We start from the raw sequence: 26,908 nt of genomic DNA, 5'->3' as shown, positions 1-26,908 counted from the left end.
ACAACCTCTACTTCTTCCTCCTTAACCTTAACACCTATTTCCAAATCCATTTAGTTATTTACTTTTCTTTTCTTGGAGCCAGCACAACAATGGCTTTTGCAAATGTTAGACATAATAATATGACAAGAAATACATTTACAAAATGTGTTACATATTACAGTTGTTGCATTTTACATCTAATTTTACATTTATTACTTAGTGGCTGGTATGCTATGTTTCATATCACAAACAGTGTCTTAGGATTCGTTGAATGAATATTGACATTTTTCTCTCAGGGAAGATTTTTATGTGCTGCTAAAATCAATATCCTTGCATGTTATTGAATAGTCTGGTAATTTATTAAACCAAATTAATGTACTGATGTATGTGCTTCTGTTTGTCACATTTAATTTTTTTCTTTCTCAGAAATAGTTATGTATTTTGTTCTGGTGCTGTGCTCATGTACATCAAGCACTTGATAGCTTCAGCTGGTTGACACACAAAAAATATGAGTAATTTTTAATACATATAAATAATATATTGTTAACTGTTTGCGCTGCATAAACACTTCAGAGCATGATTCTCTATGGCATAACCTGTGTACAGGTCATAGTGTTAATTTCTGGAACAGCAATATTCCTTTTTAAGTCAACGTCTGCTGAACGCCTCTATAATTCAAACCCATAGTTAAGAAATGAGTAAAACATTCCATAGTAGACTGTTTTTAATGTTTGACTAGGGACTATTTCTGTGAGCTGCCACAGCAGTTATTCACCAACATACACACCTCGAAGTTTACTGTTGCCAGTTTATGTTGCTGAGATGTTGCATACTTTATTTCTGTTGGTATGATGAGAACTGCCTGTTTTAAATGACAGTAACTGATATCTGGTGACACTGACCTTGAGACCCTGATGATTGAAGTACTTTGTTACACTAGTAATACGCCAGTAAAAATTTCTAGAGTTTCTAGTTCCTTATGTTTTCTAGCATAGAATAATATTGAATTGCCATATGCATGGCTTATAATATGGGGGTTAATAGATTGTGTAGGGTTGTTAATGAGGAAGAGATAAGGGACCAAGGATTGAGCCCTGTGGTACATCCTGCCACTGGGAGAGAGGGGGGCGAAAGTTTATAAATTTTTCCCTCTAGTTTGTTGTATTTCAGTTTAACGCATTGCTTATGATTAAAAAAGTGTGTGCATGGATGGATCCCCATACAATATGGCTTCAGTTGTTAAGTAAGGTATGGTTTATTGTGTTGTATGCTTTTGTCAGGTCTGAAAATGTACCTGAAGTTTGCATCCTCTGGTCCACTTGACAGTACATTTCATGGAAGAAGCTGCAGTTTGTGTATGGTGAATGGGACACTAAACTTGGACAGAATAATAATTTAGAATATCTTACTGAAATCAAGAATTGGTTATAAAGACATCTACCTTATTTACATTTTTATACACTGGTTTCACAATATCCATTTTTAAAACAGCTGGATACATGTTTTCTCTAATTCTGCAATTAATCATGTAGGTGAGAGGTTTTGAGATTTCTTTCAAGCACACTGTAGTAACTGCACTGGGTATGCCATCCCATCCAGATGAATTCTTTTCTTCGTAATGTGTATTACCTTGTCTACTTCCTGCTCATTCACTTCTATAAATTCAACCTCATTACATTCCGTGAGGTGGCATGGGGACTCAATGTGTGCATCTGTAATATGGGTTGGCCGGCCGGAATGGCCGAGTGGTTCTAGGCGCTTCAGTCTGGAACCGTGCGACTGCTATGGTCGCAGGTTCGGATCCTGCCACGGGTATGGATCTGTGTGATGCCCTTAGGTTAGTTAGATTTAAGTAATTCTAAGTTCTAGGGGACTGATGACCTCAGATGTTAAGTCCCATAGTGCTCAGTGCCATTTGAACCATTTTGTAATATGGGTTGGTTGGTCAGTAGGAGCAGTGAAATAGTTTTTAAGAAATAGTTCTCAAAAAATACTTCATACATTATTTGTGTTCTTCACAATGCTACAATCATGTCTTATGCTGTTTTATTGTCATGGAACCTTCAACGGTACTTGTCAGTTAACTCTCAGGATGTTTACTTTTATTATCAGGGTGCTCTGTTGCTTTGCAGTTAATTTGCATTCTAAAGTCAATAATTTAAATTTTAAAAGTTTTCATTATTTGATTGTATTTTTACTTAGAAATCTGTAGTATAGTAGCTTTATAGAACAGATTTAGATCATGCATACAATAACCGAACCTAATCAGACTTGGTGGGGTTTCAGTCTAGGATTAATTGCATTCTTGCAATGTTTAATGTATGTTTTGGGTGTCTCTGGCAGGACAGCAGTAGTTATAATGTCCAACAGTGTTGAACAGAACTCATTCCATTTGTCATCAGACCATTTCACCTGGTATATAGAATCCCATTTCCTCTCTGCTAATTTATTTTTAAGTATTTGATCTATGCAGAGTTTTTTTGCATAACAAACTTCATTATTTTTGGCATAGTTGAATTTATACACTCAGGTGGTCATAATCTTACTGCACTATTTGAATTTGCATCCATGTTTAAGTCATCAAATGTAATGAGGACATTAGGACCAGTCTGGCCAACTACACTACTATGTCTACCTGTTGTTGTTGTTGTGGTCTTCAGTCCTCAGATTGGTTTGATGCAGCTCTCCATGCTACTCTATCCTGTGCAAGTTTCTTCATCTCCCAGTACTTACTGCAACCTACATCCTTCTGAATCTGCTTAGTGTATTCATCTCTTGGTCTCCCTATATGATTTTTACCCTCCACACTGCCCTCCAATGCTAAATTTGTGATTCCCTGATGCCTCAGAACATGTCCTACCAACCGGTCCCTTCTTCTTGTCAAGTTGTGCCACAAACTCCTTTTCTCCCCAATTGTATTCAATACCTCCTCATTAGTTATGTGATCTACCCATCTAATCTTCAGCATTATTCTGTAGCACCACATTTTGAAAGCTTCTATTCTCTTCTTGTCCAAAATATTTATCATCCATGTTTCACTTCCATACATGGCTACACTCCATACAAATACTTCCAGAAACAACTTCCTGACACTTGAATCTATACTCGATATTAACAAATTTCTCTTCTTCAGAAATGCTTTCCTTGCCATTACCATTCTACATTTTATATCCTCTCTACTTCGATCATCATCAGTTATTTTGCTCCCCAAATACCAAAACTCCTTTACTACTTTAAGTGTCTCATTTCCTAATCTAATTCCCTCAGCATCACCAGAATTAATTTGACTACATTCCATTATCCTCATTTTGCTGTTGTTGATGTTCATCTTATATCCTCCTTTCAAGACACTGTCCATTCCATTCAACTGCTCTTCCAAGTCCTTTGCTGTCTCTGACAGAATTACAATGTCATCGGTGAACCTCAAAGTTTTTACTTCTTCTCCATGGATTTTAATACCTACTCCAAATTTTTCTTTTGTTTCCTTTACTGCTTGCTCAATATACAGATTGAATAACATCGGGGAGAGGCTACAGCCCTGTCTCGCTCCCTTCCCAACCACTGCTTCCCTTTCATGCTCCTCGACTCTTATAACTGCCATCTGCTTTCTGTACAAATTGTAAATAGCCTTTCACTCCATGTATTTTACCCCTGCCACCTTTAGAATTTGAAAGAGAGTATTCCAGTCAACACTGTCAAAAGCTTTCTCTAAGTCTACAAATGCTAGAAATGTAGGTTTGCCTTTCCTTAATCTTTCTTCTAAGATAAGTCATAAGGTCAGTATTGCCTCACGTGTTCCAACATTTCTACAGAATCCAAACTGATCTTCCCCGAGGTCGGCTTCTACCAGTTTTTCCATTCATCTGTAAAGAATTCGCATTAGTATTTTGCAGCTGTGACTTATTAAACTGATAGTTTGGTAATTTTCACACCTGTCAACACCTGCTTTCTTTGGTCTGAATAAAGCACATTACATCCACATTTGGGAATTATGCTTAGCTAACTTAAAAGGCCGATAAAGTGAAACACACCAGTCATTTCAACTGATCTTTCTGTGGTGTGGTGTTCAAGAAAAGATTTTTTTTGAATGCTGTATGTTTACTAACATAAATTGTCATAGCACTGTCTACAAGGCATTGCCAGCAGTAACTGTTTGCTATTAAGTTATCCTATAATCTATAATGTATTATACCACTGGATTTCAATCGGTGTTTAGTTATTACCAATGTAAGTGGTGAGTGTTTTTCTATGAGTATTTGTATCTGACATAATGAAATTTTAAAAGCATCAACCTTTAAGAGTGATTTTTGTTGTTTTAACATTTTGCACAAATCACATTCATTTAGGTTGCAATTTTTGCAAGAACATGTTGTATTAGCTGTGTCCCTAGTACTGCACTGTAGTGACTGGTCATTTATTTTGTAATCTTGCCTTTCTTCAAATGAACAAGACTCAGGCACATTTGAACTGCATCCTTGGACACCAGTGTTATGGTCCTTCATTCTGAAAAAGTCTTGTGGTTGTAGTCTAGGGCAACTGGATCCTCCTCTTCAACAGCTTTGTCGCACAGTTCTGAGAAAGTAACTTGACGTTTCACTTTCTGTTTACATGCAGTCTGTTGCTGCATTGTTCGTCATGCTTCATTTTATTAATTCTGGTAATTGAACATAATTAAACTTATTGCACAGTTTTTTAGCCCAGAATTGAAGAACAGTCCTTTACTAATACATGACCATTGTGTTAGATCTTGTTCCACTAGCACAGTTATGATGACTGACATTTGTATTAAATAGTTTTGGCATTATGTTTTGAAAACATCACAGGACAGTCTTGCTTTCATTTTCATACCCATCATTGCTACCACCTACAATCACAACATGATCGTCTTCCTTTGGTTGAATTGTCTTAGTGATAATATTCTCCTCCATAGGCAGTTAACTAGGCATCAGGTTATAATTCACAAAAACAGAATGTTTTGAATGTATACATTCACAAATGTATGTGGAAAAGGGTTTCCCATGACTGTCAGCATGCAGTAAGAATTCTTTGTTGTATTGTTGCATCAGAAACTTCATTTTTTAATTTTATTGGGAGTTTTGTCGTCACATTCTGTTTGCCTATATTGGTTAGTACCAAAACTTATACGATTATAGTTGGGATGAAGTCCATCACCATACTCTGGATAAGATTGCTCCCCAACATGCCATAGCCATTTTCTGTTACCTTACAGAGGTACCAGCTGCTTGTTTAGCTGCCATCAGCTAAAGAAGGCTGTGTTCTATCATAAGAAAACAATTGTGCTCTGAGTCGTAAGTGGAAAAGGCATCAAGACGACAGGAACTTCTATTGCAAGAATAACTATCAGTGATTAAACACAGTCCTTCAAATTAGTCATTTTAACAGAATGTAGTCATAATGCTATTCTCAGAGGGGACTTCCTGCAGGCTCATGAGTGATTATAGGCCATGGAAAATCTGAGCACTAGACTGACAAAACTATTCCAACAAGCACACAAAACAGAGATTGCTCTGGACAGTTGTTTGCCATTGAATCATTATTATCCCACCATCGTTGACGAGATGAGTGCCATTCATCAATTGAGATGTTAAGTTAAACTGTGTAGCTTTTGCTGAATTTGCAAAGTTTTTCAGGCTCTCAGAAGAAATCAGTATGCCACTGATGATTGTAATCACTATAGGTGGTCAATGACAACTTTGGATCACTGATTGTCGTGAGCAGTCACAACTCATCCCTAAAGTTAAGTGCTTAGGCACAGCTGAATCAGTCTAGGAAGGGCAAATTGTGTTTCACTACCACTACAGAAAATGCAGGGAGGAAGGCACTATCAAATTGCAAGTGTGATCTGGCCTGACTGAGGAACAATGTGTCAGATTTCAGATGCTTTCAAATCCAGAGTGGAGGGAAGACAGACCAAGTGACCCATGGTAAAATACCATATCAACAGTGGAGATCATCCACCAGTAACCCGACGCTCATATAGAGTATCACCAGCAGAATGACAAATAATCCAGGAGGAAGTTGAGAAAATGCTGCAAGATAATATCATTGAACCTTTAGAGAGTCCTTGGTCCTTCCTTGTGGTCCTTGTCAAGAAGATGGATGGACATGGGACTTCTGAATTGAAGAGTGACAAGTCAACAAAATCATGATTAGGGATGTCTATTCAGAGTTGCACATTGATAACAACCTAGACTGCTTGAGTGGACCAAAGTATTTCTCTGCTGTGGGCATGCACGCAGGTTACTGACAAATCAAGGATGATGAGGCTGACCAGGAAAAGACTGCTTTCACAACTTATGGGTAGTCTCCATGAGTTCAAAATTAAGCCATTTGGAATATGTAATGCCCCAGCCACCTTAGGACATAAATGGACAACCTGCATTGACATCTTAAATGGATGACATGTCTTTGCTGTCTGTATGACATTGCCAAGTACTTGAATATATGTGAAGAATATTTGAGATGCCTGACAACCACACTGATCAACACTGTAGGTTGTGACGTTACAGATTTAATTACAATGATCTCAAATGAGACCAATATATGCAAAATGACAGATAGAATAACATCAAATGTTCTTTTGCTATTTCTGAGTAATGTACTTGCTAATCCTTGTTGATCGACCAGATCCATAATTCCATACTAAATATATCCCCAAAACAAATACACCCCCACAGGAAGATACCACCCACTGTTTGCGTAGTGGGACCTCAATCTCACTGCTTCACATGAGTCTTATCTCTAAAACAACATTACATAACAACATTCAAAAAATAAAGCAAACTGTACTAAATCCTGAATCTACTACATACACCAGTGTAATTTCCTGATTTGCTATAACCTATTACCTCTTTTACTGCGTCATCTGCACTCTTCACTTCTATAAACAAGCTGTCCACCTAGTCGTTCCCAGTCAAAGAACTCTTAAACTTAATTTTTTCCATGTGACCTCCAGCATTTATATCCAGTATCATTTCTTTACAGTATATACCTGCCTCGTATTTAATCAGGAAGTATGAGCCCGACACCACATTTATGCTCAAACATGGTACCACTTGAAATGCATGATCAAATATTTCTCCACTAATGTATGTATCAAAAACTACTTCCCTCCTTACTGGCCTACCGTAATTCCCAGCAGTATATTTTATTCATATTCCTGTTACTGAAAATTCAACAGTTTACTCATCGGTAATGTTCTCATAAAAATTCTCTGTTTGATTCTTACTTGTATAGTGAGCATATGTATATTGTGCCATTTATCTACTGTCAATGTGTGGTGCATGTATTGCCAATTATAGACAGTTGTCATTAAGATTAGGTGCTTTCAGTGCAGCCTTAGTAAGTTTGGCTTCAGAATCAACCAGTCGGTTTGAAAGTAGTTGGCAAAATATACTGTATGCACTGCAACTGACACAGATTTGTAATAAACTCTTCGTTCATTCTTTAGAAACATCTTTTTATTCATAATTCCTTTCACTGATTTTCCTGATTTGCCTAGAACAATCATGCTTACTAGACCCCCAATATTAATTTCTTCTACTACATAATGGAATGTAGTCAAATTAAATCGGGTGATGCTGAGGGAATTAAATTAGGAAATGAGACACTTAAAGTGGTAAAGGAGTTTTGCTATTTAGGGAGTAAAATAACTGATGATGGTCAAAGTAGAGAGGATATAAAATGTAGACTGGCAATGGCAAGGAAATCGTTTCTGAAGAAGAGAAATTTGTTAACGTCAAGTATAGATTTAAGTGTCAGGAAGTCATTTCTGAAAGTATTTGTATGGAGTGTAGCCATGTATGGAAGTGAAACATGGACGATAACTAGTTTGGACAAGAAGAGAATAGAAGCTTTCGAAATGTGGTGCTACAGAAGAATGCTGAAGATAAGGTGGGTAGATCACATAACTAATGAGGAGGTATTGAATAGGATTGGGGAGAAGAGAAGTTTGTGGCACAGCTTGACTAGAAGAAGGGATCGGTTGGTAGGACATGTTTTGAGGCATCAAGGGATCACAAATTTAGCATTGGAGGGCAGCGTGGAGGGTAAAAATCTTAGAGGGAGACCAAGAGATGAATACACTAAGCAGATTCAGAAGGATGTAGGTTGCAGTAGGTACTGGGAGATGAAGAAGCTTGCATAGGATAGAGTAGCATGGAGAGCTGCATCAAACCAGTCTCAGGACTGAAGACCACAACAACAACTAGCTTTCTAGTTTCTCCACAAAAATTTTTCATACAAGCATTTCTCCTATCATACTGCTTAAACCAACCTCCGAATAAATTATTATTTCCTGTAACTAACTCCATCCCACCATCATCTCTTCCCTTACTTCTTTGCTTTTATTGTTATTATAAAAACCTCTGCTGTTGTGCATTTTCCTATTTCTTGGTTCTATGTCTTACATTATTTCTTGGCCCAAAGTTGACCCTAGTTTGGAACAAAATTCATTTTTCTAAGTTCTGTCACTGTTGCCTTTTGGTCCATAATCATAGCCCTGTTTTCATGCATTGTCCTTAGTTCATTCCTGTAATTACTTTCCAATTGATCCCTCTGGTTCATATTCTCATAATTGAACATTCTTCTATTTGTTTTCTCTCCAATTCTCATCCTGATATTTATTTCTGGTCTGATCCTATGGGTTGTTCCCCAATTTCCATTATTTCTATTAGCTTGGAAATTCCTTAGTATGTTTCCCTGATTATTACCCCCAATGCTTGGCTTATGGCACAGTGCCTGATCCGTCCTCCGAGAAACTTTCAATAGAATTTGCAGAGCAGTGTATTAACTCTTAATGTAAAATCACAGGTAATCTTCACCTTAATGTGGCAATGTCAGTGACTACCCTCAATAGCCTATCAAGATGTACCAATTTTCTTGTTTCCTCCTGGCAGAACTTGTACATAGCTTATATGCCCCCACTGTACACAGGTCCATTTAGAAATGTGTTATGTAATTGATATTGCTTAGCTTGACTCCAATATCTATTCAAATATAATTACTCAGATACATCATATTGAAGTGAACTGATCTGGACACAGATTTGTCCATGTCTGAGCAGAATCCCCAAATGATCACTTAACAAATTTAATTCCAGTTTGATTAGTCATCCATTCAATGAAACAGTCTTTGCATGCTGCAAGAAAATCCACAGCATGGTATTTACTGAAAAGGTTTTTCCCTATTTCCAAAACTACTGCATAATCCTAAATTGCTTACTCTACTGATCACTTTGCTAATTTCACCATTATTCACAGCTACCACACTTTGTGCCTGACAATTCACCCATTATTAAAGTTTTTGTTTCGTCATTGCCAGCCACAATCAGAGCTCGCCTAGTCTCTTTATCCCTAGTGTTCCATATCTATTTGCTTGAAAGAATCTCAGCTCTCAGTTCAGCCTCAACCATATTAATTCTGGTAAACATATTCCTTTCCACCTCCCCAAACATAACTATTAAATCCTCCAATTGATTGTTTAATCTCTTGGTTTTACCACCCAAATCATTTTTCTACATTCCCCATAGAATTTTTAAATTCATTTCTTAATTTATTTTAAACCCTCCCCCCCCCCCCCCCCCCACACACCCCTCCACCCAATAGAAGAATCCATTTTTACTCCTCATAGAACTATCTTAATTCCCCATGGACTAATTTATTTTGGTGTTGATTTGAATCATCAGGGAGTATATCTTTCAAAGTCATTTCCTCTGTCTCTGCGGGCTCTGAGACTCACTTCCACTAGCTACAGACTCACAATCATGACTTTTTAATTTTGTGATGCATTGCTGTTTGTAGCAAAAGAACTGACAATCACGCAAATAATGCACCTGCTGCTACACTTAACTTATTTGTCATGACTGTGACTCTGCTGCTGATGACTGCTGCTGTTGTTGGATGCTCTGTTGTGGTGACTTGTGCTACCAAAGTATGGCATGGTCATTGCAGTGTGGTGTGAGATACAGCTGGACGGTGGCAGGGGTAGCAGCTACGCAAAGGTAACAGCTCCATCTCACAGTTGTCTGGTCACTGCTCAGATGTTTGTCACATTGGTACATTTGCAACATATTTGTTGCAGATTGCTGAACTGGCTTGACACATAGTTCTGCACTGCCTTACCAAGTCTGTTCACAGTGAACTATCCCAGACTGAGCCCACATATGTGACATTACGGACTGAATTATGATGATCCCGGATATGAGTAACATATGCCAGGTGAAGGACAGAACAGTATTGAATGTTCTTTTGCTATCTCTTGGACAAGACCTATCTATATGACTGTATGGACAGATATGTATTTCCTAATTCTTGTTGATGCACCAAATAAATGTTCAGTGACTTGTGAGCCCACACATGCATCAGCATGAATGAAATGGAGTATGCGTTGATCCAGAGAAAATAAGAGCTATCACAGATTTTCTGATTGCTCTGCATACTCAGGATGTGGGTAGTTTTTCAGAATGTACTCATACTACTAGTGATTTGTAAAGGATTTCTGTACCAAGGCACAACCCTTGCAAGCACTAGTGCAGGGAGATGCCAAATTTTCCTGGAAATTGGCACAAGAAAGATCTTTTCATGCCCTTAAGGAGGTGTTAACATCTCCATTTCTAGCACTGTATGATGAGAATGCTGAGACAGAACTTCCACAATCCTAGCAGGTTTGAGACAGTGGCAGTTGTTGTATAAATTCCAGAAGGTGCTGCAAAGGGGATAGCTTTTGCTTCCAGAGTGCTCCCCAAGTCCAAGATGAACTACTCTGCTACTAAGAAAAGAGTGCCTTGCAGTTGTTTAGGACATCAACAACTTCCAGTCATATTTACTTGCTAGAGAAAGTGAGACTACCAGAAGAGTTAACGAAATGTTAATTTGTTCTGTGTTGTATGTTTATCACTTGTTCGACATCACATACAATGTCAGGTATTATGATCCTTCACCAAGAAAAGAAAAGTACAGAGACATCATGCATGCTCTCTGTATGAAAATCTGCTGCAATGCAGAGGCACAGTTCAATGAAGGGAGGTTCAAGAAAACTGAAGACCCACTCAACGATTGCAAAGCTTCATTGAGAGGGAATGCCACCAATTCTCTATCATAGTGAAGGGGATGTAACACCATGGCCAGAACATGAATATCTGCCAGCATTGTTAGACAGAGAATCATTGACGAGATCTATATCCAAGGTATTGCAGTTGGCTTCAATGACAACTTCTGACAGGGGAGAGAACAATGCCACAAACTGTGCTGCATGCAGGGTAGTATTTAGCATCAATGCCAGTTCAAACCAGATCACAAAAAACTATTTGTTATTTAGTATTTATTGTTTCTGGAAAGTTCTTGAAATAGTTTATGTTTGTATAATCATCAGTGTTCAGTGTTTATGTAAATACCAGCATTCTAGAGTATTCAATATTTGTATAAATAGCTGCACTCACCATCCAGGAGGTCAGTCCTGTTCCAGGTCTACATTGGTGTTGGTAATAAATGTGCTTTCACTACTAAGTTTGAACTTTGATGACCCTGCCTTCAGATTTGTACTTCATTTAAGTTTATACACAACATACTTTTGTTGGTAAGATAAAAGAAAACTGATGTTTATCGATGAAAGAAATTGCCTAAAAGATACATGTCAGGCCCATACAGCAACACTCCTCAGGTTTCGGTGTCAGGTCAGGTTAATAGTGTTTGCCATGAGGAGTACTTTGAGTAGTCAGAACTTTGTCTGCCTGCTGGAAGTGTGTAGGAAATGTGGAAAAATGTAAATAGGTAGAAACTCAAAGAAAGCTGCCTACTATCTCATGAAAATATATTTAGCAAATCACCTTGTGACTAGAACATATGAATAGTGTGTTTGCGCTAAAAGTTTCATCATTTATGTTTTCCTGAATGTGTATGTGATAATGTACAAATTATATTTTTTTTCTCAAAATGTTTTTACAGGTTATTTGGTGTTGTTTGTCTTTGAGAGATGGCAGTTCTTGTCTTTTGGCTGGCCATCATGATCGTTTTATAGAGAAGGAGTATGCAGCAGCTATGTCTCAACCTGTTCTTCAGCTGCCAAAAGGAACTCTGGCTGTTGGAGAGTGAGTATTGGTATATTACTGTGACAGTAACACACTATCAACAGTTACAGGATCGTCATGTCTTTTATTCTTGTGCTACAAAAATTAATCTTTTTGCATTATCAACAATGTAGGAAAAGACAGATTGCTACTTACCGTAAAGAAGACACATTAAGCTGCAGACAGGCACAGTTAAAAGACACTTACATAAAACTTTTGGCCACAGCCTCCATCAGCAGAAGAGGGGCACACACCATTCATACCTACGAGCAAGCACACCTCATACACACATGACCGCCAACTGCAGCATCTTGGGGCAGAATGCAACTATCACATGGGATAAAAGCAGCAACAGAGGGGGCAGAGAAGGGGAAGGGATAGTAGTGTACAAGTGGGGAAAGAGACAAACGCTATCTGGTGGAGTGTGCAGGGACTAGAATGCCCACAGGCACAGTCTTAGAAGGTTGTGGGGCGGGGAGGTGGGGAGAAAATTGAGGAGGAGGAAAGGAGAGGAACAGGGAGAGACAGGCAGATGCATTGACAGAGATTGGCAAACAAACAGGGTGGGAGACAAGAATGGGGAGGAGATGACAAAACAGAGGGGGTGGAAACTGTTGGGTGGAGGGTGTTGGGACAGTACATTACCATAGGCTGAGGCCGTGCTTTTTGCATTATGCTATCTTTGTAATCGGTCAATGGAAACTTGTGTTCTCTGACATTGAACTTGCTGGCATAAAACTCTGTGGGCCAAAGTGGGTCTTGAAGGCACACAGTTCCCAGAAATTCAGAAATAATCTAGTAAAATGCTATAAAGAGCATTATACAAGAAGTTCGAGACTGTGTGGCAACACCTGCATTCTGATGCTGATGAAGTGTAAGAGAATAAGAGACTATTACATGATATAATGTTCATTATAATATCTCCTAACTAATATTGTATTATATGTTACAAGAAATACGTCAGGGTGACATGAAGTGGTCACTTACAGTCCCTTACCATATCTTATATGACACGATAGATCACAGACGCAACGTACGTTACTAAAATAATAGATCCTGTTTTTTTGTGACAGTACTGCTCTAAAATCAGATTTTCACACTGCAGCAGAGTGTGCATTAATACGAAACTTCCTGGCAGATTAAAACTGTGTACCAGACCAAAACTTAAACTCATAACCTTTACCTTTTTCAGACAAGTGCTCCGATGACTGAACTACCCAGGCATGACCCACCACCCATCCACAGAGCTTTACTTCTATCGGTACCTCATCTCCTACCTTACAAACTTCGTAGAAGCTCTCCTGCAAAACTTTCAAGACTAGCACCCGTGGAAGAAAGGATATTGTGGAGACTTGGCCTAGCCATAGCCTGGGGGATGTTTCCAGTGGAGTATACACTGATACAAAACTTCCTGGTAGATTAAAACTGTGTGCTAGGCTGAGGCTCAAACTCAGAACCTTTGGCTTTCATGAGCAACTACTCTACTGACCGATCTACCCTAGCACAAGTCACAACCTGCCCTCACAGCTTTACCTCTACCAGTACCTCGTCTCCAACCTTCACAGAAGCTCTCCTGTGAAACTTGCAAGAGTAGGACTCCTGGAAGAAAGGATATTGTGGAGACATGGCTTAGCCACAGTCTGAGGCTTGTTACAAGAATGAAAGTTTCAATCTGCAGCAGAGTGTGTACTGGTATGAAATTTCCTGGCAAATTGAAGCTGTGTAGTGGGCAGAAACTCAGTCTTGGGAACTTTGTCTTTCACAGGCAAGTGCTCCATCAACTGAGCGACCCAAGCATCTTCACAGCTTTACTTCTGCCAGTACCTCATCTCCTACCTTCCAAACTTCACAGAAGCTCTCCTATGAAACTTTAAGGCCAGCAGTCCTGGAAGAAAGGATTTAGCGGAGACATTGCTTGTAATGAAAGCATTTAAAAACATTGCTGTACAGTAATTTCTGAGTGGAGCACTTTATAGTAATGGAAATGCCAGGATGAATGCAATAAATAAACATTGGGGAAAGCAACCACTCTCCTGCAGTTGAATAATGCATACTGCTAGAAACACGTATTCACACTTATGACTTCAGCAATTTTGCACCCTAAAACTATTAAAATAATAATAAACAGAAACATCTAACAGCACAAAGACACTACTAGCTTTTGAGCTACTGCTCTTTTCTTGTTTATCTTACATACTCTTTTGCACACAATCAGACACACAAGTACATTTACTTGCAATGACAGTCACCTTGCTTCCTAATTTTACTTGTTAAATTGGGTCTGGTAGCCATATATCCAGCAGTGCAAGTTGACATTAAAGGAACAACTCTGTGAACTGTGATGATCATCAAAACATATGATATTATTGGTCATCAGGTTTACAGTACTGAACTAATAGTTGCAGTATTGATCCCCTATCTTGGATCAGAATTTTGTTGAAAACTATACTTCTCTAAAATGAAATTGCAAAATACATCTACCATATGCTAGTTTGTGAAATACACTTAATTTGTTTGTTCTTAATGTAAACTGATGTTGCATTTTTTGTTATGATATGTTTGTTCACTATAATATATTTTCACTAAATACAGGTACAAAATGACAGCAAATGTATACAAAGTGGGTCAAGAAGGCTTTGACAGTGCAGAAGTCACTGTGTTGGTTGTGCCTGGCCACCCTCCAGAAGTTAGGATACTGTCACAGAGTACACATCATGCAGTAAATCCTCTTGATGTGGTTACCATCTCAGGCATTGTAAAGGGAGCAGAGCAAGGATGTCTTGTGTGGTGGGAAGCTATATCATCACCTGGTTTCCAGCCATTTGATTTATCAGCAGAGCTTAAGTTGGGGGACATCCTTACTCTGGAACCAGAAGATACCACCAGTACAGAAAGGTGAGTTGTGTTGTAATCATTATAATACAGACAAAGTAATTCAGAATTGACAGGTATTGATGCCTTCAATCCAGTAATGGTCTAGCAATAACAGACAGGCTGATAAACAGAAAAAATATAAGACTAACAAAACATCGACTTCTGAACTAAATTTGTGTGAGAATCCAAAAAACTTGATGCCTGGTGATCAGCCTGATTGTGCTGTGTGATAATGGGTTACTGTTTTCCTTGCTGCTTCCATAGATGGCACCATTCCTCCCAAAGGGACATGATTTTAGCCTTTTCAAACTAATGTGTCATGTGGAACTCAGAATTAGTATCATGGGAATATGGCATTGCACACTTCAAAAAATGCCAAAGTTTATGATTTTTCAGGCAGAAGTTACATGTTGTATCCTTGTTTGGTACAATGAATTATTTTTATGGTTTAATTACAGTGTATTGAGTATATTTATTTAAAGTTCTGAGTCAAAATCAATTACACATTTCAATAAATATTTTACTAAGTCATTGTAAGGCCCTACTGCTGTTGATAAACTCACTTTTAGAGCAATGAAAAGAAATTGCTAAGCTTGCAGAATCCAAACTTCTGTGTTTTTTCCTGTCTTATGTCCCCAATGAGGTGACACCTGAAAGTGTAAAGACTTCCTCCTACAATTTCACCCTGCCACACAGCTTTAATATTCTGTGGAGCTTCATTGTCAAAGAAAATATTTTCTTCATTTATAGTAATTAATTAGTTTTTCTCATTTCAAATTCTCCACTACAAGAATCATTTGGGTTTCCAGAAAGATTCTAGGGCTTGACTTATCCATTAACATTCTTTCATTTTATGGTACTTTCTAATCATTTTTGATCATTTTTTGTGAATTTATTGTGCCTTACTTTATTTCTGCTCACGTTTTTATTAACCTTGGTGACTGATTTCATTTCATTACCTCCTTGTTTGATAGTTCAGTCATTTGCTAACTTTTTTGCTTCTACTGCAACCTTCCTTGATATCTTCTTGTAGTTTCTTAAATACAGTTTTAAAGCTGCATTTTGTTCTGCTGTTGTATTAAGTTTTCTAAGAGTTTCTGGTGATTCATTTATGTCCAGTGTTTTCCATGTATTTGGTTTTACATTAAATTTTATTTTATTCACTGTCATTGCAACATCAAAGCAACATTTATAAGTAGGCATACAGAAAAATGTGTCAGATGCTTTGTTGACACAGTCCTGGGAAATCTTTTGCCATCTTAATTTACATAGCATGTAGCTGAAAGTTCTGTTGTTTTCATTCCTGACTCTTCTCATGACATAGTTTTCATTTACCCCACAATTATTATTAAGCACATCATAAGAATATATTCAATTGTATTGTGATCTAAAAAACCAGTGTCTGTCAGAGTGTCATAGTCAAACATTTGTCAACAAATGGATAATCCATTGTCATTTCACTCCATTGGTCATGTCTCTTGGTCTCTTGTTTTGTTGGTAGCAGTTCATATGAGATCAAGAAGCTTGTCAATTGATTTCTTTTAGTGCCTGCAGTTCTGCAGTTTAAATCAAAGTTACTAAGCACAGTTGTGTGTTTTGACTGAATTTTAGTTTCATTTAGAAAGCTCTCCAGGTTTCATAAAAACAAAGTGAATTGATCTGTTGATGACCTGTGTATAAAAACAATAACAGTTCCTTTTTCCATTAGTTCACATGGGCAGCACTCAGATTCTTTTTGAATGCAGTTCAGTTTAATGTCTTTTTAATTACAGCCCTTCCTAACAAATACACATTCTTCACAATAGTTATAAGTTTACCTATGGAAGTAACTTATCATTTTAAAATATGTAATTGTAACAGTGAATGTTTGTGGTTCCCTTGGCCATTGCTCATAGGTGCAAACCAGTGAGAGTCCTTAAGATCATCATTTAGGAGCACTTCTAATTCACTCATTTTACTACTTAAAGCTGGAATATTCTTGTACAACAATGTTAAAGAATATATACATTCTAATTGTTGCTCATTGTTTAGCTTAGTAATTTACTGGTGCTCTTTGACACTAGAACATCCTCCAGATATGGTGGTACTACTGCCCTTCTTTCATATCCTGATTGCTTATTTGCTGCTGCTTTGATTTACAAAATGGTTCAAATAGATCTGAGCACTATGGGACTTAACATCTGAGGTCATCAGTCTCCTAGAACTTAGAACTACTTAAATCTAACTGACTTAAGGACATCACACACATCCATGCCTCAAGCAGGATTCGAATCTGCGACTGTAGCAGTCATGTGGTTCAGGACTGAAGCGCCTAGAGCCACTCAGCCACCACGGCCGGCATTTGTTTACAGTTGTCTTTTTAATGTTTGTGACCAAGAGTGAGGAGCACACAACAATTGAAGTGCCCAGGTAGCAAATAATGAACAGAGTACAATAGCATGAGATGTGAGGGTTGTACTAGGCGGTTCAGGCTGATCAGATCTGTGAGATATGGTCAGTGGTGAGCTGTCAGATGCTCGAGGCCTTGGTCGACAAAGAGCAGCGGGTGCTCAATGATGAACAAAGTCCATGACGTCATAGGCAGTGAACTCCAAATGATGAGCTGGTAGGTGCAGCCAGCGTGAAGTCAGTGTGTGAAGACTGCTCGTTGAAGGAGCTTCAGTTGAGGAACTGCTAGGTACAATCGGCATTAAGTCCTAAGTGGAGAGTGGATGCAGAGTGTTCAGTTGGCAGCCTTAATACTTGTCTAGCAGAAGAATTCTACCCGAGGCACATGACTCACGGATGTGAGGTAGTGCCATGATGGCAGCACTGTTTGCTCCACAGGGTGACCTGTAGCTGCTGGAAGTTCAATTGTAAACAATATGACATGTGTCTTTTGGTGCAGATTGTTTGTGTTTCATCTCCAGATGAAGCATCCTTAAGCAGGCTGGAGCTGTGACAATATTCAATACATGACTGTGTGGTCAGTGTATACGTTACACAGTGGTATCCTGTAAATACAGCCTCAGTCCCCCCTTAAGGAAGAGATGACCTAGCCTTCTTGCAGAAGATGGGGCTGCAAAAGGGAGGGGTGCTCCAGTGTTGGGAAGGCGGTCCATCTGTTGAGTGTTTAAGGCAAAGGAGGCTGGACCCAGTGGGCATTGGTAGAAGGCTGATGGTTCGGATGCGGCTGCAACAGATGGTCCTGGCTCGGACGAGAACTTATAAGAGGGAACCTGGAAAAGAGATAGATGCAGGATCATCATCTGGGAAGGTCAAAACTTCCAGGAGTGCATAATCAGAGGTCAAGGGAAGTCCAGTTGATGGTCAGAGGAAGGTATGCAGATGAGAATTGGTTATAGCCCTGTATGATGCAAGAGGTCCCTGTGGTAGCAGGTAGTGCTACCGACATGAGTTTACCCAGAGACATCTGACCAGGAACAGCACAGGGTATGGCTTGTTCAAAGGCCCATATGTGAAAAAAGTGCAGGAGCAGTATAGCATGTGGCCTTCCAGGGTGAAAGTGTACTGTGATGACAAGGGAAACGTGTGAGGTCCTGCAGTATGGAGCATAAAGTATCTGATAGGGATGGCTTGTGTGTTAACCATGAGGGGATGGCCTGAGTGAGCCAGACGTCAAGATATCGATTCTGTGGGATGCAAAGGAGCAAAGCATGTCGCAGTAGCAGGGCTGGAGGTGTTGGCAGGGCCAGAGGCACTGGAGCTGGTGACGACATGGCCAAACTGCTGAGGCCAGTGACGGAAGGGCTGGTGGCAGATAGATAATGAGTTAGAATCCGCAGGAAGCTAAGTAATGGCACAAATGAAGACAGATATATAGCATTTGAAGGAGCATGGAAAATAAGAAAAGAAAGTAGGATGAGAAATGAAACCCGTGGCATCAAGGAACCTGCCTCAGAACAGTCAGTGTGCACAAGAGTATGACAATTTGGCATCAAGTAAGGTGCCTTGGAAAGATAGTTGTGTTCAGTGGCACAAAAATTTGTCATCAAGGAAGTTCCTCAGATTTATGAGGGTGTACAAGAACATGGAAAGTGTCATAACAGATAGTATGTTGGTCCCACAAGTGGACATAGGTCAGGGTAGAGAAGTCTGTACCAGGGTCGAGGAGCATCAGAACAGATAGGAAGAAAGACTCTTTGTTGGGCATGATCTTGAATTGTGGATGCCCTGAAGTATTTTCTAACTATGTGAGAGAGATGGGCCAATGCTCCAACTCTTCATTGAATTTTTGAGGTAGCAATGATTGCGTCATTAGTGCCACATGGGTTAACTTTTGTAGGAGAAGCTCATAGTCATGTTGTAAGCACCATAAGCAAAGCAGGAGATCCACTGATACATCTGAGTGCTGCGTCACTGTACCAAAATGACACCGAGGTAGTGAGGGCACATGTATGTGATGAAAATCAGCACATTCCAAAACAGTGCCTGGGTACGGAAGGCTACACTGGTTGAGCATGTAAATCATGGAGGATTTGCTGCTTTGGATGACAGTCACTTTTGTCATGTAAGGCAAAACCAATTATTCTCATCGACCTAGAATGTGTGACCCAAAGTGAGAAACACACTACAAAGTAAGTGCCCAGGTAGCAAAGAAGAGTTGTATGTTTATTAAATCCAGTGAATGGAGCACAATAGCAGGAGTTCAAGGGATATGAGGTTGCAGTACTTGGTTCAGGGTGACAGTCAATCACTGATGATTGTAATGGAATGTTCTTACACTGATGAGGAAAGTGGCCTGTGATTGACAGTGAGCAGTCAAGTGCTTGAGGCCTCGGTTGGCGATGAATGGTCATGTGCTCAAGGATGGACGAAGTCTGTGAGGTCATATGCTATTGACAATGCAGTGAGTGAACCCGAATTATGAGGTGCCAGGCACAGCTGAGGTGAGGCTGGGAGTGAGAAGACTGCTTGTCAAAGGATGTCCAACTGGAAAACTGCTAGGTGCTTTTGGTGTTAAGCCTGATGTGAAGAGTGGCTGCAGAGTGGCTGGACGGCAAACTAAATACTCGCTTGATGGGAGAATACCAGTGGAAGCACATGACTCATGGATGCGAGGTAGTACTGTGATGGTGCCACTGCTTGCACCACAGGGTACTGTGGAATCTGGAAGTATATAGTTCTCAGTATATTTACCCCTTAATGCTATTTGTTACTGATAATAAAAATCAGGTTAACTGAACTTTAATACAACAGTCACAATACAAGACATAAAAATAATTTTCGTGTAAACTTTGCCTCCTTGTCGAATGTTTAGAATCAAGTTATGTACTCTAGTGGTAAGATATTAAATAAACTTCCATCTAACATGAAACAGATAACTAAAACCATACATCATTAACCACTCTTCCTACAAGATACCTCAGTATACATATACAGGGACAGAAGGTTCTGCTAGCTATATTGCAAGCAGCAGTGTTTGTTGTAATGCTGTATGAGAGTAATAATGTATTATAAATAGGACTCAGTATTTAGAGATATACAAACTATTTTCTTTGAAAAATTAACAGGGAAAGTTACAGGGTAAATGTTGTACTCTTTAATAATAAGTTAGCTCATATCAATTCTAACATTCAGAAAACTGTCAGAAGTACAATAGATTGCCAAAATATAAGAAGCCCTATAAATAAAGAAGAAGTTCTACTTCTTTCTCTTCAAGAAACAGCTGACACTGATGAAACTATTGCTGTTGTGCTCTGTCAAACTGAATGTCACCTGGAAGTTACAGAAATCAATCAAATACATTTAAATAGTTGTGGAATTGTGTCTTACTACTGCAGAACAAACTCAACCCAAGGTAGGGTGGCAATTTATATGCACAACACTCTTAGATCACAAACACATATGTAGCTTGGTGCTATACTGAACAACATTTTGAATGCTGTGCTGTCAAATTAAAATTGTAAGCTCAGTTCCTCCAATAACTGCAGTTTACCGGGCACCTGTGGGAAACATTAAAAAGTTCCTTGCAGCTATTATTAGTTCCTAAAAAACTGTATAGGAATAACAAACAATGGGACATCCAGGATGGAATGTAGCAATATTATGAAAGGAAAGTTGCTACTCACCATACAGCAGAGATGCTGAGTTTCAGATAGGCACAACAAAAAGACTGTCACAAATAAATAAAGCTTTCAGCCATTAAGGCCTTTGTCAACAATAGACATAGACACACACAACACAAACACAGGCACGCACACAAACGCAACTCACACATGCGACCACAATCTCAGGCAACTGAAACCACACCTTTTCTTTTTGTGTGTGTTCATGTGTGTGTGTGTGTATGTGTGTGTGTGTGTGTGTGTGTGTGTGTGTGTGTGGTGTGTGTGTGTGTGTGTGTGTGTGTGTGTTTTGTGTGTGTGTCTATGTCTATTGTGGACAAAGGCCTGAATGTCCAAAAGCTTTATTTATTTACAATAGTCTTTTCGTTGTACCTATCTGCGACTCAGCCTTTCCGCTATGTGGCAAATAGTAGCTTTCCTTTCAAAATATTGTTATAGGAATAACAGTCAGATTATAGTATGTGGTGACTTTAACATTAATTTTTCTTTCAGATAGTAACAGTAATAAACAACTTGAATCATCGTTGTCAACTTTCAGCCTACTCCTGATAGTCTCACTCCCAACAAGAATAGAAGTGCACAGCAATATATTGATTAATAATTTGTTTATGGATCCCATAAATTACAATGATGTAAACACACAAGCTATAATACATGGTCTATCTGATCATGATGGTCAATTGCAACCTTAAAACTTACTAGTTGAAAAACAGTAAATGGTCACACCCAGGGTAAACATGTTAGAATAATAAATATGAAAACAGTTCACACTATGAACAATGGGATGGAGTGTACCAGGCAGGTACAATGATTGAGAAATTCAATTCATGTCTGGCCTTATTGGTCAAACATTTTGAAGCCTGCTTCCCCCAAAGACAGATTAAAATGAAACCAACCTCATGTGAAGGAAAGAGTGGATAACTACTGACATCAGAATATCATGTGCTAAAAACAGAGACTTGTGTGTGGAACAAGGAGCTAGTGCAAACTTAGCAGTGAAACTACATTACAAAAAACACTGTGAAATTTCTAACATATGTTATCAGGAAGGCCAGACAAATGCATCATGCAGAAAAAATTAGCTAGTCAAACAAGAAAGTAAAAACCATATCGAACATCATAAAAAGTGAGACATATAGGAATATAAAATCTGAACAATCAGGGACTCCACAGTCCTCTGGTAAAAGTTCAGACAATAATAATCAAAAAGTTGCAGCCTCTTATTTTAATAACTTTTTTTCACTGCAGCTGAAATAACAGAGAACTGTAATAAACTCTCTCTCACAGAAGCCATAGAGCCACTAAATCACACTAAATATAGCTCTTCATTTCAAAAGCACAACTCGTAAAGAAATTTTAAAAATCATAAAATTACTTAAAAGCTGTGGATCTTCTGGATGTGATGGAATATCAGATAGAATTTAAAGTCATGTGCAGACTTAATCAGTCACTTATTATGCTATTGGTGTAACTGGTCAATGAAAACTGGGAAATTTCCAGATAGAATGAAACATGCAATGGTGTTGCCCATCCACAAAAGTAGGGCAAGAGATGTCTAAGTACTGTCCAATTATTGGCTCATCTCTTTGCTCCACATAGAGAGTTAGATTTAGCCTAACTGATGAAACTCTAGGTGAATTAAATCTCAGAAGGTATCCAATGGGGATCTTTTGTGACCCTGCTAAAGCTTACCACTGTGTAGATCGTAACATATTACTAAAAAAGCTTCCATACTATGGCATTAAAGACAAACCTTTGTGACATCACTAGAATCTTATCTACACAACAGGAAGCAAAGAGTTATCTTAATGGAGGTAGGTGTAACAGTAAATTCCGACTGAGGAAATGTAAAATACAGAGTCCCCCAGGACTCGATCCTTGGACCACTGATTTTCTTGATCTACATCTATGATCTACCAGTTACAATTAATGAGAGAGCAAAAATAGTCGTGTTTGCAGATGACACAAGTATTGTAATCGAAGGTCCCAGCTCCGCAGTGCAGGATACAAGCCCTGACAGTCACTAACCAAGTACACAGATGGTTCACAGCAAATTGGCTAACCCTAATTTTTTTTAAAAACTAATATTATACAATTTCAGCCAGTAAATAAAAATCTCCAAGTTCTTAAAATGGAGTTATCAACCAAAAAATGTATGAAATCACACATATAAAATTCTTAGGCATCCAGATAGACAGCCAGCTAAGATGGAAAGAGCAAATTGATCAACTGGTCAAAAACTTAGCACAGCATGTTTTGCCTTGAGAGCTGCTTCTCACCTTGTTGGTAGATAAAGATTGGTTTCATCATATTTTGCATATTTCCATTCTGTACTGTCCTAACAGTATTATCTTCTGGGGAAATGCTACAGGTGTTGAAAAAGTCTCCAAACTACAAAAAAGAGTAGTGAGGATTATATGCGTGGTTTCTAACAGAACATTCTGCAGAGGTCTCTTTAAGATCTCAGGATATTTACTGTTAGAAATCAATATGTATTCTCACTGATGATGTTTGTATCCAGTAACAAGGAATTATTCAAAAAAAACTGTGACATTCACAAACATAACATAAGACAGGGGAAAAATTTCTCATCAGTGTAAAAAATAAGAAATTAATAAGATACAGGTATTCAAAAGGAAACTAAAAGCATCCCTCAGGGAACAAACATTTTATAAAATGAATGAATTTGTAGAGTAATAAGGCATCCTTTTGAGTAAAAATAGATGAAACTAGTTAGGTAAAAAATAAAACTCTTAAAAGAAAAGCTTTACCTATGTTATGAAGATAAAATTGTGTATTCCTAACATAAGTTATAATAATAAAAATAATTAAAATTCATGTACATCATAGATTAAAATGTGTACTACCATTTATTCCACACTATTAAGTATTCACTTGAAGTTACTTATGTGATGAAGATGTAAATTTTGTATTTTAATTTAAACCATTATGACACTGTGTAAATTTATTTATTTATTTGTGCCACTTGGATAAAAATGCATGACTTCATTCATTCTGCTATTTTAAGCATTCACTTGAACTTATACCAGTAAAATGGAGGTTGTAATATTGTCTGCAATCAGTCATTCATAGAAAATAAGTATTTGTATGATATACAAAATGCTCACATAATTTTGTATTATTTCACTTGATTTGTCCTACATTACTAGTGCACCCTTTGTAGGATATGTAATCAACAGGACCAAGTAAAAAACAGATCAAATCATATCAACCATCGTAATCAAGTAAATATTATGCATCTCATCAGAGATAAACAGCGGCTTCATAGTAAAAGTAAGGAAGCAGCAGCTTTCTTTGGAATAACAGCTTTCTTACTAATTTACTTGATTAAATTTAGAAGTTATAAGCATATTAAATTTAGAAGTTATAAGCATTAACAGCATTATGCAGAATAATGATATTTTTTGTTAATAAAATATGTAGAAGAAGTTCCTATGCTGTCCTTGTTTCTTGTTACTGTATACGTTGACTTGCCCCCCTCTGTAAAGTCTCTCCTTTTTGATGGGATTGCTGTGTGGAGTGGCCACGTGGTTTGAAATGCCATGTCACGGAATGTGCGGCCCCTCCTCCCAGAGGCTCAAGCCCTCCTTCAGACATGGGCGTGTATGTTGTTCTTAGCATAAGTTAGTGTAAGTAGTTTGTAAGACTAGAGACTGATGACTTCAGCAGTTTGGTCCCTTACGAATTCACACACATTTGAACTTTTTTTTGGGGATCTGCAGAATGCGATCAATGAACAAATGATTTTCAATAATGTACTCTACATGGTGCTTGTTTTTAAAGTGAGTTCAAAAAAATTGTGAAAATAAAGTAAGGAAAAAAGTAACATTTGATGGTGTGCATTTAGGAAATTTGTGTAAAAAAAGATGAAAAAAGAGTTAGATTGTCTGACGTGCTGTTTTCTGTTAGTTGATATCAATAACAACAACAGAAGTAATTAATTGTTACTAGATTTTAAAAGTGTTTACAATTATGATTCTGGTTAATTTATGCTATTTGTTGTAAAATCTAGACCTATAACCTCACCTTTCATAGTTGCAGTATTAATTATGAGCTATTACTTTAGTACATGAAGTGTGTGCATATATATGATATAAAACATGTGTTCTGTTTCTCTGCGGAGTACCTAATTGCCTTGATGGATGGTAGCCATGATGTTGTGCTAGCATGTATTTATTACCTTTTTCACAATCTTGTTAATTTTGTATTGCTATATTACCTAATAAAGGCAAATTTACAGGGAGATACAGCTTGGTATTCCTGGGCCTGTGGGAACATGGCCAGGCCTGAAAGGAGACGCCAAATACTGTCTCCGACTGTCTGCTTCATGTGGGAATTCCTCAAGCCATGCAGACACTGTCATTGTCACAAATTCTCCACCAAATATCCAACCATTACAGGTATTGCTGTTTGTTTAATCATGGAGAATGAAAATTAGCAACTACATCAGATGTTTTCTGTTAAAAGATAAATGCACTCACAAGAAAAGTATGTTTATGTGAAGCTATGAGAAAATTTCTTCACCTGGTAGTGAAAGACTATTTTTTATGTAAAAAGGTACTCACTTTTTAAACATGGGCCTGTTCTTTGTCAGTGCACCTCATCCAACACTTTTTCAGTGAATCTCTACATCTACATAGATACTTTGCAAGCAACCATAAAGTGTGTGGTGGAGGTTACCCTGTACCACTACTTGTCATTTCTCCCCCTGTTACACTCACAAATAGAGTGATGGTAAAACAACTGTCTGTATGCCTCTGTATGATCCCTTATTCCTTATATCTTATATCTTCACTGAGCACATAATAAAATGTTTACATCATAAAATATCAGTAGTTTGAATCTTCTGTGACTTATCAAAGCCATTTGATTGCGTCAGTCCTATTATTCTATTAGTAAAACTAACTTCAGCATGTACCAAATTTAGTTCCTGTTTAACAAACATGATACAGGAAGTTCCATTAGGATGTTTGAGTAATACAAGCAGGGATTTTATATTATCATCTTCATATGGCGAAATCTCAGTGGGAATTCTCCAGGGTTAAATAATGGTCCTGTTACAGTTCTTCTTCTACATTCATAATCAAACATTTTATTCTAATCAGGGGTAAAAGTAGTCCTTTTTATTGATAATAAAAGCATTATTACATATATCATTTTACATGCATATTAGTAACATATGCATAATATGTAATAATGCTTTAAGACTAATTTTGCTTCCTGATTCAAATATTACTGTCAAGCCAATCAGAGAAGCATCCATGGAGAATATTTGAGAAGTATTTAGTAAGCAATGCAACACATTTTCTCTCTGTCAGTTTTGGTTGAAAAAAGGTAGAATTTTTTATGAGATGTTGTGGAATATTCCTGCTTCAGCCCCTATAGTTACGTAAAGCTCCAGTAGTTGGTGGTGCTATACATAGCCTTCAAAGTGACATCTGTGACGGAGGTGCATTCCAACCTGCTATTGAGTTTATTTTGGTGGGAAACCAGATAACTGCAGATATTCAAAGACACGTACAGAATATATACAGAGACCTGCCAGTGAACAAAAACATTGTCATTGGGCGACGCGTCTGTCATCATCGCAACAATGTTGCACAAACCTGTCGGATCTCTGTGTACCAGCCTGTCACACACAGCTGTGACTCCTTCAAGTTTGGAACATATATATGCACTCATATGAAGTGATCGACAGATTACAAGCAAACACCTTACTGTTCAAGGGGACACCTCTGTCATTAGTGTTGATACATCCATCCACCAGTTGGGGTATTCAAAAGCCTGTGCCCACTGGGTTCCTTGCCACTTAATACTAGAACATAAAGAGCTATGAATGCCCACCTGTGCAAAATTGCTTGCATGTTATAAGGCCTATCAT

At 38.1% G+C, this 26,908-nt stretch overlaps 1 protein-coding gene across 1 annotated transcript in view; it reads left to right on the top strand.

The window, feature by feature from the left end:
- Positions 1-26,908, top strand: part of LOC126416990 (uncharacterized) — a 335,028-nt gene that overhangs the window by 78,634 nt on the left and 229,486 nt on the right. The window contains exons 9-11 of the mRNA XM_050084875.1: positions 11,943-12,085; positions 14,657-14,959; positions 25,268-25,427. Coding sequence (XP_049940832.1) covers positions 11,943-12,085; positions 14,657-14,959; positions 25,268-25,427 — 606 coding nt within the window. The remainder of the gene's footprint in view (positions 1-11,942; positions 12,086-14,656; positions 14,960-25,267; positions 25,428-26,908) is intronic.

Source organism: Schistocerca serialis, chromosome 8, assembly GCF_023864345.2.
Source record: "Schistocerca serialis cubense isolate TAMUIC-IGC-003099 chromosome 8, iqSchSeri2.2, whole genome shotgun sequence".
NCBI lineage: Eukaryota > Metazoa > Arthropoda > Insecta > Orthoptera > Acrididae > Schistocerca > Schistocerca serialis.
The sequence above is the reverse complement of the archived record's forward strand: the minus strand, read 5'-3'. Positions and strand labels throughout refer to the sequence as shown.